Source organism: Chlamydomonas reinhardtii, chromosome 14 (assembly GCF_000002595.2).
Source record: "Chlamydomonas reinhardtii strain CC-503 cw92 mt+ chromosome 14, whole genome shotgun sequence".
In the NCBI taxonomy this organism is placed as follows: Eukaryota; Viridiplantae; Chlorophyta; class Chlorophyceae; order Chlamydomonadales; family Chlamydomonadaceae; genus Chlamydomonas; species Chlamydomonas reinhardtii.
This window is the reverse complement of record NC_057017.1, coordinates 3,508,194-3,521,055: the sequence shown is the minus strand read 5'-3', so window position 1 is coordinate 3,521,055 and position 12,862 is coordinate 3,508,194. Positions and strand designations below refer to the sequence as shown.

General features: G+C 61.9%; 3 protein-coding genes across 3 annotated transcripts in view; 1 reads left to right on the top strand and 2 right to left on the bottom strand.

The window, feature by feature from the left end:
* CHLRE_14g630883v5 (uncharacterized protein) overlaps nucleotides 1-2,757 on the top strand; it is a 7,540-nt gene extending 4,783 nt beyond the window's left edge. The window contains exons 9-10 of the mRNA XM_043070394.1: nucleotides 170-334; nucleotides 601-2,757. Coding sequence (XP_042917067.1) covers nucleotides 170-334; nucleotides 601-801 — 366 coding nt within the window. The 3' untranslated portion in view covers nucleotides 802-2,757. The remainder of the gene's footprint in view (nucleotides 1-169; nucleotides 335-600) is intronic.
* Nucleotides 2,758-5,318: 2,561 nt separating this feature from the next.
* CHLRE_14g630871v5 (uncharacterized protein) lies at nucleotides 5,319-11,541 on the bottom strand. Its single transcript, XM_043070393.1, has 12 exons — nucleotides 11,334-11,541; nucleotides 11,175-11,220; nucleotides 10,878-10,893; nucleotides 10,455-10,559; nucleotides 10,057-10,089; nucleotides 9,353-9,448; nucleotides 9,014-9,058; nucleotides 8,785-8,835; nucleotides 8,274-8,396; nucleotides 7,681-7,790; nucleotides 7,144-7,206; nucleotides 5,319-6,900 (listed from the first exon to the last, which is right to left on the bottom strand). Exons 2-12 carry the CDS (start codon nucleotides 11,210-11,212, stop codon nucleotides 6,630-6,632), a joined length of 951 nt encoding a protein of 316 aa, XP_042917066.1. The 5' UTR covers nucleotides 11,213-11,220; nucleotides 11,334-11,541; the 3' UTR covers nucleotides 5,319-6,629.
* Nucleotides 11,542-11,599: 58 nt separating this feature from the next.
* CHLRE_14g630859v5 (uncharacterized protein) overlaps nucleotides 11,600-12,862 on the bottom strand; it is a 6,652-nt gene continuing 5,389 nt past the window's right edge. Inside the window, exon 10 of the mRNA XM_043070392.1 lies at nucleotides 11,600-12,455. Coding sequence (XP_042917065.1) covers nucleotides 12,333-12,455 — 123 coding nt within the window. The 3' untranslated portion in view covers nucleotides 11,600-12,332. The remainder of the gene's footprint in view (nucleotides 12,456-12,862) is intronic.

Here is a 12,862-nt window from a genome sequence, read left to right as displayed (position 1 = left end):
GTAATGGTTAGTTTGATAGGGGAGGGGTTAGTAATGGGCTTGGCGGGTGCTTGGCGGGGGAATGAGCGGGGCTTGGTCTGAGGAGTGGGAGGGGAGGGGAGCATGCATTGGAGGCGGCACAGCACACACACTCACTCACAACCACACACCCACACATCCACGCGCACAGGGCATTGTGATGCCGGCCCATTTTGTGGACGACGGCTGGCACGCGGGCGCCAACGCCGACCCCGGCAACGGCAAGCCCGCCAACCTGTTCGGGGACTACGCGGCGGTGGCGGACTCCATCGGCGTCTACACCACCAACGACTACGCCAACATCGTGGACGTGCTGGTGCGTGTGCGTGTGCGTGAGCGTGTGTGTGTGTGGGGGGGGGGGGGGGAGGGGGTTGCAAGGGGAGGGGTGGGGGGTTGGAGAGGGAGGGAGGGTAAAGGGTTGGAGAGGGCGGCGGCTTGAAGATGGTGGCGCTGGGGCGGAAGGCTCCCTCTTCTCAAACTGATGATGCCTGGGATACCTCGCAAAAGCGATCGCATGCCGCCCGTGCCACTTCGCCCACAACCACTTAACGCAACCCCCCGCACCCCTACCCCGCCCCACAGGTCAAGCGCTGGGACATTGAGCACGTGGCGGTCCGCAGCGGCGAGGCGGCGGAGGCGCAGGCCTTCCTCATGAAGCACAGCGAGCGCATCCGCCGCCTGGCCGACATCACCATGGAGCGCCGCCTGCGCGACCGCAAGCGCGGCAAGAACAAGAGCGCGGCCTTCAGCTGGGTGTTCAAGCGCGAGGTCTCGCTCATGTAAAGGGCCTCAGGAGACCGACCAGACGGGCTGCGCCTTCCGCCGCCAGGGCAGACCCGCGTCGGGGTCAGGGGCGCGTTGGCGGCATGGTGTCGCGGGCAGACACACCGCCGTGGACAGACCCATCGTCATCGTGAACAGGCGCACCGTTGTCGCGGCCGAGTCTGGGTGAGGTTTCGCGATTCCTACCGAGGACAGAGGGCAAGGACGCCGCCGGCCTGGTGATACGCGGGTAGTAGGCACACACACGCCGCGGGCGGGTAGGCACGGGCACCACGGGGCGAGCGGCGAGGGAGCCGTTGCCGCTGCTGTGGCGGGTGCGGGCCGCAGGTTGTGTTTGGCGCGCGGACTCCCTCGATTGTTGCGGTGGCGAGGCTCGGTGAATGTGTTTCCTTGTGACCTGGGGTCGTGGTGGCAGCAGTCTGGTGGGCTGCTGGGTGGGCTGTGGCCGCATCGCACCCCGCCCCACCCCCAGCGTGATGTGTCGGGACGTGCCCGGCGGAGGACGGAGTCAGCGATGCGGTCAGTCCGTCGGTCGCCATGGCGTGAGCACGCAGATAGCTGCTCGGGCTGAGGCCTCCGGCTGTTGCTCGCTGGTTCATGGGGATTTGAAGTGGGTGCGGATGTAGGTGTGAGTGTGTTTTAGACGGCTGCCGCCTGACGAAAGCCGGGCCTGGTTGGATTCTTCGGTTGCGGCGGATGATGCCGCACAAAGGGCAAGTTGCAGGGGGGGCCTGCGAGGGTGTTTGCGGGGTTTGGAACGATGTGGAGTTACGCGGCCCTGAGGGACATCTAATACACATACTTCTTTTGAGTGCAAGACTGAACGCGACACACATAAAAACGTAGGCTGCAGCAGTCGGCACACGCACAACGGCTGGGAGAGCTCTGCGCAACCCGGCAACCTCCGTGGCCAGGCTAGTGACCAGCTGTCGGTTGCGTGTGCTAGGCGTGTGTGTGTATGCAATGCCCTGGTTCGCAAGTGTTGATATTGTGGTGGTGTTTTGTGTTTTGGACTACCGTATTTTGGATGGAGTAATCAGTCGGTGGTGGTGGAAGGCGTGTCAACACTGCGGGTCCTAATGAGGACGAGAAAGGGGACATGGACGAAGAACAGCGTCGTTTGGTCGGTTGCTGGATCCAGGTGAGAGCGTGTTGATTGGCAGGGCGCCTGCGCTGGAGCCCGCGGGCGGGTAGTGAATGGGCACGGGGACTTGCAGGATTTGGAGATCGGCGAGTCCCCTTACCCAATGACTAGAGCTCGGATGTGTGCCTGGGAAAGAAACACGATGGCAGAGATGTGTGTGTGGCTGTGTGTTGGTGTCGGTGTGCGTGCGTGTGGTAACCCCCGGCGAGCACTGAACACATAGCGCGAGGCGATGTCCGTGATGGCATTGATACCGTACTTGGTGGATGCACGAGAGGAGTTGGCGCCGGCTGCAGGCGCGTCGCAGGCGTATGCGGAATGAAGGGGCGGACTTGGGAGCCTGTGGCAGGCGCTACCGCGCAGGCGGCAGGCATGGGGCGCATCGGGCGGTCTGGGTGACAGCTGGCGAGGTATCGGTATCCGTGAAGGAGCGCGATTCGGGGCGTGTTGGAAAGCCGAGAAGAAGAAATTACATCAGGAAGAAAGAGTGCACGCGACGGTACTAGCATACGAGTCCGGGGGCGCACACAGTTGGGGTTGTGAATCTTGCGATGCACTGTGACGGGTAGTGTCTGTGACTCTGTGGGGTGGCTGCGCAAACGTGTGTATTTGGGACGGCTGAGGCGACGTGGAGGAGTAGAGGAGCTACCTAACAACAGATGCAGTGCGTGTAGGCCTGTAGGGACGCAGGAGGAGCGAGTCGAGACTGCCTCCTGTTGGCGAAGACATGGACGCATACGGTATGCGGATTGCGGTGGAAGCACAAAGTACCATGTAATGCCACGTGAGTTGCCTTGTAACATATGGTATGGCTACAGTGACAGACCGTATCACGTTACCAACTACCGGGCTGCGGAGTCACGGCACTGGCTGCAGCCATGCAGCATGCAGTAGAGACACAGCGTCAACGGTTTGGGGAGGCTTGTTCAGCTAAACCAAGCCCGCTCACGGGCTCACAAGCTTACGCGCTCCATCCTTGCCCAACATTAGCCACCTGCGCCATCGTACCTAAGCCAGTGCCCCAGTCCCACCCCATGTCCGTGAAACCAGTAACTTCAGATCTCCCCGATCTCAATTCAATAACCCCCATTCACATTTGGCTACCGGGCGCCCAGGGCTGCGCCATGCACAATAATGCCCAGGGGTGCGGGGTGGCCAACTCGGCCCATGTGATCGGCAACGGTCGGCAACCGCCCCCAATTCCCAGTTGCGACCAGGCCCCGGCCCGATTTCTTTGCATAGACCTATAAGGAGTACCCCATAGAAGACCCCTGGCGCGCCGGGCGACTAGTTTACTGGCCTTTGACGAAACTTGACCATTTGAACAGCACTACCGCATTTCCAGCCTCGATGCAGCGCCCGGTGCGCCAGGTGACCATCTAGAAGTGTTACGAAGTAGATGGAGCGAAGCGGACAAGGCGGTCGCTGTTGGCTGCTCTGGGCGCTGGAGGGCTCTGCTCTGACGGTAGGGTCGCCGGCACCGCCCTTAGTCTTGTTCCGATGAATGATATGGGCTATCCTTTGCTCCTATATTTAGCCTAGCGCATCGGGCATATCATCTGAGGCGTCGCTGGCTTTGGTTGCTTCACATTTTAACGCTCTGCTGCTTCTTATACCTGTATCAAGCCTTTCCGCTATTACCTATACCATATCAACGAGGTGGTCACGGACGAAATCTGCAAAGCGTTGCCCGCGCGTCCAGGATTTTAGCTCGCAGTTTGAACCGGGGGTCCGGGTGCAGAGGGGCCAGCTTTTGGTACCCGCTACCAGCACCACATGCATCAACACCAGGGATCATGGCACCTGCAGCGCACTGCAGTTTAACCAATGCAGTTTCGAACTCGGGGCGCCATGCAACATTCCTTGCACGTCATAAATTGATTGCCTTGGCTCGTTCCGCTATTTCTAGTATACTCAGGATGCCGATTGACTGGATGGAGGGCCGAGCGCACCTACGGCACGCCAGCCATGTCAGCTCGCAGCATCGGGATGCACTGGCACCGGGCAAACGCATGCATACAGCCGTGCCCACATTGTGTTTTGTTATCATATGAGCATATAATCAACATAGGGCTAGTTCCCTGTGGTTAACAACGCCCGGTCTGGTGGTGGCGTGCCGATTGCATGTCATCGACCCACATTCCTAACCATTACTTGCTGTTATCTGAGATGTATGGATTGGGTTCTCTGTTGTGCATGCAGGCGTTCGCTGCAATGGGCGTCGAGAAGGGCTGGTGCGTTCTGTGCGGCACGTACGTCAAGTCGAAGGACCTTTCGCCACCCTTTCCACGGGCGGCATGCGCCCCGACTACTGCAATGGAACCGGCGATTGCTGTTCTTACGTGCGGGCGGGCGGGGCCGCGGCAGGTGCAGGGGCAGGGGCCGCGCACAGCCCGCTGCTGACAAGGACGCGGTGGCACTCGCGCCGGCGGCCAGCATGGACAGTGGCCGAGGGCGGGGCCGTGGACGGGGCCGGGGCCGGTGTGGAACAGGCGGACAGGACACCAACACCCAGCCCATGGATGTTGACGGACCTGGTGATGCGCGTATGGCGGTGGCGTCGGCCGGAGCCCGAGCAGCTGCGCACCCAACCTAAGCGTGTGCGCTTTCAGCCCAAGCGCCTTCAGGCCGTGTCTCCGGCGAAGCCGGCTGACAAGCGCAAGCGCCCATGAGCATATGTCTCCCAAATGCACACATATTTACAGTATTTTCATGCATTCATGATGGCTGCTTTCATACTGAGCAATGAAAGTGAAGTACAAAAACAACGTGATTGTGTGACGCGGGATGTGACGCAGGAGCAGCATTATAGTATACACCACGAATAAGTACCCCTTTTCAATTGCAGTAGTAACCTAGTGCAAATGACGTACGATATGGTCTGAGGAGTGGTATGCCACGTTCGAGGTGGGTTAAGGGTATGCCACGTTCGAGGTGGGGGAGGCGCTGGAGGGGATGGAGAGGTCACAGGGCAAGCAATGCAGATGCATGGGAAGTGTGTTAGAGCTATATGTGTACGGTATGCGTGGATGCATGCAAAGGGCGCATGGAGCATTTCATCCGCCTGCAACGAGTGAAAAGGGCGAGGAGCATGGAGTGGCAGGGGTGCCTAGGTGCGCGTGGGTGCGCTAGCAAGGGACCTGGTTTGGCACATGTGTTTGGGTGCTCAGTTTAGCAAGCCTGCACTGTGAATCCATCATGTAACCAGCAAGCTCCAGGCGCATCAGCCGGGTGGGCGGGGATGGCTTAGTGCCGGTCGCGTGGAGTACGAGGGGCAAAGTGCCCAGCGGCTTAACACAGCCTGCACAGGGGGGCGCGAAGTTGGCGACGTCCGGCAAGGCCGTCCTGAACCGGCCCCACTTGTTTTATGCGCCCACATTGGTTGTTACATGTCAAGTATCAAAGCGGCGTCGGCGGCTGCTATTGCGCAGTCTTGCTTTTGAACTCCGGCTTGAAATTGCACCTCGCCGGTCGCATGGAAGCCCCTCCCTGCTTGTAGTAGGCCCCCGAAGTCCTGGAACAAAGCTGCTTCAGACCTCCAGTACATAACAAGTCCATAGGCTGCTATTGCGCAGCTCTCCCTGCCTCCAAGCCGAGGTTCCAATTTGCATCGGCAAGCATGTTTTCGACCACCGTCATATAGTCGCCCGGCGCGCCAGGGGTCTTCTATGGGGTACTCCTTATAGGTCTATGCAAAGAAATCGGGCCGGGGCCTGGTCGCAACTGGGAATTGGGGGCGGTTGCCGACCGTTGCCGATCACATGGGGCGAGTTGGCCACCCCGCACCCCTGATAATGCCCCTGGCAAGCGGCTCGCTTCTACCTGTGTAGGCAATGTGCAGCAGTGCAGGCGTGCAGCCCTTTGAGGCGTAGCTTCCTCCTGTCACCTTTTTGGACTTCGATGCCTTCCGATGCATCGGGGCGGGGTGTGGACTGCTGGTTGTGTGTGGACTGCCTGCCTGCTGCCTCGCCAAAATGTGACGCGATCGTTGTGTGTTCTTGCTTGCCGAGTCGGAATCTGCCTGGGAGTGGCCCCCTGGCCCTCTCATCGTCTCCACAGCCACGCTTACATGTCGTGTTGCGCGGCCACCCAGGCTGCAGCTGGGGTGCGCTACAACTGGGGTTGGGTACAGCTGCTGGTCACTGGCCAGGGTGGCGCAGTACTCCCAGCCCACTGCAACATTCGACGGTACTTCAACACACTGGCCGGTGACCAATATCCGCATGGTCGGCATGCGTCCAATCACCTTGCAATTGTCAACTGCCTGTCCAAGTGCAAGCCACGCCACGCATGCAGTGCCGCATCGCCCTACCCGGGCCCTACCCGGCCCCTGCTGGATGCATTCATCACTTGGCATACACCTACACCTACGTATGTACACGGCATACATTCATACAACAGCCATAACTTGCTTCCAATCCACTCTGCTTCCGCTCTATTTCGCTTCCGCTCCATCGCCGCGTGGCCGCGTGTACCCAGCCATCCCTAGACTTGGAGCCCGTTCCCGCGCCTGTGCCCACCCCGCCCTACCTGCCGCCCTCAACACAGATGTCTAGAGGAAAAGCGCCCAACCCACACGTCTGGGGTGCATTCCTCCATATTTCTCGGGGTATATGAGTACTGATCACTCCTCAACACCCAACGCTATCTGCTTGACTTCACACACATACCTGCCCCATCCCCCCTACTCCATCGCCTCCTCCTTTCCCACCTCCTCCTCCCCCTCCTTCTCCCCCTCCCCCATCTCCACCTCCTCCCCGATCTCCACCCTCTCCACGACCTCCCCCTCCCGCAGCAGGCAAGCGCGCAGCCCCGCCTCCAGCTCGGATCGATCCAGGTTCCTGCCGATGAACACGAGCCGGCTGACGCGCTCCTCGCCGGGGGCCCAGGGCCGGCCCACGCCGTCGGCGGAGGAGGCGAAGCCCATGAGCATGTGGACCCCCTGGAACACATACCTGCGGCGTGGTGGGTAGGAGGCGGGAGATGGGGATTGGGATGGAATGGGGGTTGTACATACCAGCTTGAACTAAGGGGGGACGGAGGGCTGTGGGGTACGTGTGTGGGGTGTGGCTGCGTGCGGGCTGTGGGTGCGGGTGCAAATGGATTCGATGGATGGGGGAGGTGATTGCCGCCTGCTGCCTACCCACTCCACCCAAGGCCGCTGCCTGCACGCCCCCACAGCGCCTCCGCCCCCTCACCGGTCGTCAGTGCCGGCGATGGACAGCAGCCCCTTGCTCCGGAACAGGTCCGTGCCGCGCTCCCTGAGGGCGGCGGGGGGCGGGGGCGGGGGCGGAGGGGGGAGGATGGGTGAGTGGTGTGGGGCGCGAGGTTAGTTGAGATGTGGGGTGAGGGATACCTCATTGTCATCGCCGTTCCCACTTCACGAGCAGAACGTGAGGCGAGGGGGAAGAAGGCAAGGGCAAGGCAGGCGTCACCTCGTTCCCAGTGCCCTGGCCGCGGCCCTCCCGCCCTAAAAGCCCGCCCCATGCCACTGTTCCGTCCCGTTCCATCCCGCCCGACACGTCCCCATGTCCTCCCCCTGCACTCACGCCACGCCCCCAGCACTCCCCACTTTCTCCCTCAGCACCGCCACGCCCCCGGCACTCTCCGCCCGGCACTCCACCCCCTTCACGCCCCGGCACTCTCCCCATCACGCCACCAAGCACTCCACCAAGGTTTAGTATGGGCTGGTATTCACAACCCCCCTTCCCGCATCCGCCCTCAGGCCCGCGCACCTGAGCAGCCGGCTGAGCCAGGCGTTGAGTCGGCCCATGTGCAGCCGCCCCGGCAGCGTCAGACCCACACTGCCCACGGAGGAGTCGTGCTGGTGGTCGGAGCCGTCGGACTGAGAGGGGGCGGGGCGGGCGGGGCGGGAGGGTGGGGTGGGAGGGGTGGGAGGGGTGGGAGGGGTGGGAGGGGTGGGAGGGGTGGGAGGGGTGGATGGGAGGGGTGGGAGGGTGGATGGGAGGGGTGGGAGGGGGGCGCATCCCTACTGAAATGAAACATGAGATACGAGGACTCACAGGCGCGGCGGGAGCGGAGCAGGCGGGTTCATGTGTACTGGAAACCGAACTGCGAGTGTGCTGGACTGCGCTGCAAGCTGCTGAAGCAATAACATCTCAAGTCATCGCAGCATTCGGTTGGAAAGCGCCTACCCACCACAGTTGGAAAGTGCCTACCCACCCCGTACGGTACACACATAACGTAAACCGTCGCTTTGCTGCATCGCACTGTGTTTGCGCTATCGTTTCCTTGTGCTCCTTAACACATACACAGCCACGCCCCCCCCCCCCCGGCCCGTCCCGCGTCCCTCCTTCCCCCTCCCTACCGTGAGGAAGTCTGGCTCCTCCGCCATGACCCGCTCCAGGCTGAACGCGCCCAGCCCCAGCAGCGACTCCAGAGGCACGTCCGAGCGCACGCAGGCGTGCAGCTGCGCGGTGGAGTTGATGGCCTGGGAGGGGGGGATGGGGGCGGGAGAGGTGTGGGGGAGGGTTCCGTGCATGGGATGCCATGACGAGACGAGATGGTGTTGACAGGTTGTTGCAGGAGGGGGGATCGGTGAGCGGTTGTGGGGGAGAGTGTGAGAGTGCACAAGGGAAGGGAGCATGCAAGGTTCTGTGCGTGGGAAGGCACAAGGCGACGGGGCCGACGCCGTGCATGTGAATGCGCGGGCACACGGCGGGGCCATGTGTGCATGTATGCACGCGGTGGGGCGGGGTGGGGTGGGGTGGGGGACAAGGGATCTTTGGTTCGTTGCTGCAGGCTGGGGGTTGCAGGCTACGGCGGCAGGGGATTAGGCAGGGGTAGGTTTTGGCCGCAGCACCCGCGGCTTCACGCACCCGGATGCGGCGGGTCACCTCCGCCTGCTGCTCCGCCGACACCAGGTCAACCTGTGTGTGGGGTTTGGTGGGGGTGGCGGTGGCGAGGAGTGGCGAGTGGTGGCGAGGAGTGGCGACGAATGGCGAGGGGCGTGGAGGTAAGAGGACGGGGCCAGTACATATGGCTGAGCACAGGAACCGTACACGTACACATGTCCACATGAGTGCGATCACGCACGCACGCACACACCTTGTTCAGGAGCACCACGTCCGCGAAGGCCACCTGCTCCACCGCCTGCGTGTGTGTGTGTGTGTGTGTGTGTGTGTGTGTGTGTGTGTGTTAAACAACAACAAAACAAAGCGTGTGTGTGTGCGGACGTGCGGTGGGAGGGCATGGACGGCATCCAACCTCCCGTAACCAACCACTACGTCCGCAACCCTGCTTAATATCAACGCACAACCGAGCACTCACAGCGCCACACCTCGTCTCATAGACGCATCCCACCCAATCCCAGACACCCTCCCCCGAAAATCCCCGCCTCCCCCTTTCCCCGTGCCCTTTCCCCCCTCCCCACCTCGTTCTCCCCACCTCGTTCTCCACGCCCTCGGGCTTGTGCTCGTCCAGGTGCTGCAGCAGGTGCGCGGCGTCGGCCACCGTGAGGATGGCGTCCAGCCGGTAGGCCTCCTGCGCTTGCGTGTGTGGGGGGGAAGGTGCGTGTGTGTGTGTGTGTGTGCGTGTGTGTGTGTGTGTGTTTGTGTTTGGGGGGGTGGCTATGGGGGCTTGGCCTATGCTTTAACAACGGAGTGGCATTTGACAGGGGGAGAGGGGAGAGGGGAGAGAGGAGAGGGGAGAGAGGAGAGGGGGAGTTGGGAGTATGGGGTTTGGGGTCGGAGTTGGGGTGAGGGCGGGGGCGGATGGGTTGGGTTTGGGCAGGCGTTGATTGGGTGGGAGAGGGGAGGGGCCGGCCCGCCGGGGCCAGGGGTTGTGGCGAGGCGTGGATGGGATCCACTTACCTGTAGGTGCCTTGCCCGGCCTGAGGGCGGCTGTGCCGCGTGCTGTAGTTTGGGCTGGTATCTACAACCCCCTCTCTAACGCACCACACACGGGTTCTGGGGCTTTGGTTTCTTTGGGATCGGAGTAAACTACGCTCCCCCCTCACCTACCGGCAGGCCCCAGTAGTCCCCACCAAGCCCGGGCGGCAATATCTTCGCCCGCCTCAGCCCCCGCCCATAAGTATCATCACTTACAAGTGTCGCAATACCCCCTGGCCACGCTGCAAGCCTGCAACCCACCTTCACCTCGTCATCCACGAAGAACGTCTGGGCCTGAGGCAAGCAAACACGGGATCGATCCAACGGCGCGCCAGCGGGTTAGTTGGGCGTTCACCGCACGGAACACGCATATGGGGACCGGCGCGGCCAGCACTTCCGTCAAGCCCCCCGTGTCCAGCCCCGTTTGAGGCTCGCATCGATATGTGCTTACCACAGGCGCCTCCCCCACTGCGATCCCCTCCGGCCCTCCCTCATGACCCCTGGCCGCTCACCCCTGGCTGCCCCGCTCCTAACTCGTGATTCCTGACTGCCCCATACATGACTACTGGCTGTCCCACTCCTGACCCCTGACTTCTGATCACTGCCGGCCGCACCACATCCCCTGTTCCCCACTCCACTGCCCCCAGCCCTCCTCCCACCACGGGCGCGGGGTCGGCCAGCCCGGTCGTCTCGATGAGCACCAGGTCAATGTCTCGGTCGCGCTTCCGCAGCCGCCGCAGGATCTTGATCAGGTCGCCCCGGACCTGATGCAAGGCGATCAAAGCATGTCCGCAATGTGATGCCGTTGTTGTTGGTTGTGGCAAGGATGTATACACAGGTGCAAAGGTACGGCAGTGACGGGCAACAAGGGGCAGGAAGGGGAAGCCTAACGCAGGCGCACACACGCACAATGGGGTGATGCGGCCCTCCAGCAAACGGTAATCGAACGGACAGGGGGGTCTGTGAGGCTGTGACCAGTGACCAGTGACCCGGTGCCCCCGACACGGTGTGCATGTTTCAAGCCGGCCACAAGGCACCACATGCCGCCTAGCGCCTCTCCCTCACTTCCCTACCGTACCCACCGTGCAGCAGATACAGCTGGCGGCGGGGAGGAGGCGGAGTCGCGATGTGAGCGTGGGCAGCAGGGGAGGAGGGGAGGAGAAGAGGGGGATCAATGGATGTGGCAAAGGAACGGGCAGCACAGTTTGGATTCGACACACGCGCAACCAGGTTCGAGCCAGGTCGAGCCCAGATTCTGCAGCTGCTGTGCGCGGCCAGCGTCCAACCCCGCAATGCAGTCAGCTCTCTACCTGCCCCCCTCTCCGACCTCACCCGTGAACTGCGTCAGCAGGTCCCTCTTGTAACCAATGCAATCTCACCCGTTGTTCATCTCCAGGATCTCCTCCTTGGCATTCATGAGCAGGCCTGAGAGGAACGCCCAAGCAGGGGAGTCGGAGCAAAGGGTCAGGACCCCCAGGTGTGTGCGCCCGAGCAAACGGCAACTGAGCTTCCACTTCCGGGCGCGCTTTGGCCCTCACCATCGTCAACGCCGACTTCGCCGAACTCGTTCTCAATCACAGCCACCTTGCCCAAGCCGTGCTTTTCCTTTAGAATGCGATTGACGAGCGTCGTCTTGCCGCTGCCCAGGAAGCCAGTGATCACTGTCACGGGAATTCGCTTGTCGAGCACCATGGTGGCAACTTCCAAGTTTCCTTCAGGGCTGGGGGTCCACAAACACTGTCAATGTATGATGCAGCTGCACATAATGCACAAATGACATAGTTGATTATGGCCAGCCAGCCGCTGCGAATGGGCTCGTACGATTACCGTTGGGCCGTTTGTCCCGGATGTCCTCCCTCCAACGCCAGGCCGGCGCGCGGCAGCACTCGCACAACCAAAGCACGGCGCCCGCCGCTTACATGTCAACATAGGGTGTTTAATCACGGCGAATAATAGCAAGCAAGCCAGGAAGCTAGGCGCGCGCCACACACACGTGCCCTGCACCTAAGACCTTCGTCGCTCTGGCGTCCCCTCCATACCCTCCCTCCCCGTCGCGCCTGCCACCCAGCAGGGGCACTCTTCAGCCCCTCGCACTCCAACACCCTTGCACTCTGAAACCCACGCCAGAAGTTGGTAAGAATGCAAAAGCAATACATATCTTAAACGCCCCAAATCGCATTGCACCGGCTGCCCACGGGCCCTCTTCGTGATGCGGTAGCGTTAGCCCAAACCGATTTCGGTTCTCGCTACCCCTCACACACGCTGTCATCCCACCACGCCGCTCGCTCCTGCATGCGCCCTCGACGCCTCAGCAATCGCCCAATGCCATGCGCATGAATGAGGTGCATCCTAGCGTTACCGCAAAGGCACCCAGCCTTTCAAACCTACTTGACCCCTGCATCCCGCACACGCCACCTTCGTCTAGACACTCGAACGCATCTCCCTCTTTTCCTTCCCTTGTCCACTCCTTCCCTCCCTCCCTCCATCTGTCCCTCCCTCCCACCTCCCTCCCTTCCTCCCTCCCCTCCACGGCTTTCTCAAGGGTGCTGCGCGCCGAACAGCGTCTGGCCCTCCTTCCACTCGCCCGCGTCGCTGCCGGAGCCGTACACGTAGCGGTACACGGAGGCAAAGTCCTGGTCACCCATGCCCTCCTCCACGACCTGTACGGCAAGGAAGCGTACGGCAATACGGCAAGGGGTAGGCACAGCAGGGGTGGATGCGCGCTCATTGACGATGCAAGCTGGGGGTCGCTGCGGCATATGGGGACGGGAGGCAAACGCGAATACGGTAGCAGGCCATGAAGAGTCCTGCGGCTGGCCCGTGACCCGACAGCCTGCACCACCTGTGCCGCATTGGCGGACGGTGGCCGCACACTGCGTCTCATATCCCCTCCCCCTCCACCTCACTCTATTGCATTGGGTTTGGTTTAGTTCGGGCTGGTATCCCCTACCCCCTCCACCCAACTGGCAGTAATCCCCGCACCCGCCCCACTCTGTCTCCCTCCCTTCCCACGCATCCCTCCCTCCCTTCCCACGCCTCCCTCCCTCCCTCCCTCCCTCCCTCCCTC

Excerpts from the sequence above, each read along its gene's own strand:
- CHLRE_14g630871v5 (XM_043070393.1), bottom strand. The coding sequence starts at position 11,212 with ATGAATGCCAAGGAGGAGATCCTGGAGATGAACAACGG. Across the intron at positions 9,059-9,352 it reads CCGAGGGCGTGGAGAACGAG|GCGGTGGAGCAGGTGGCCTT; the intron begins GTGGGGAGAACG and ends ACACACACGCAG. Across the intron at positions 8,397-8,784 it reads AGGTGACCCGCCGCATCCGG|GCCATCAACTCCACCGCGCA; the intron begins GTGCGTGAAGCC and ends CCCCCCTCCCAG.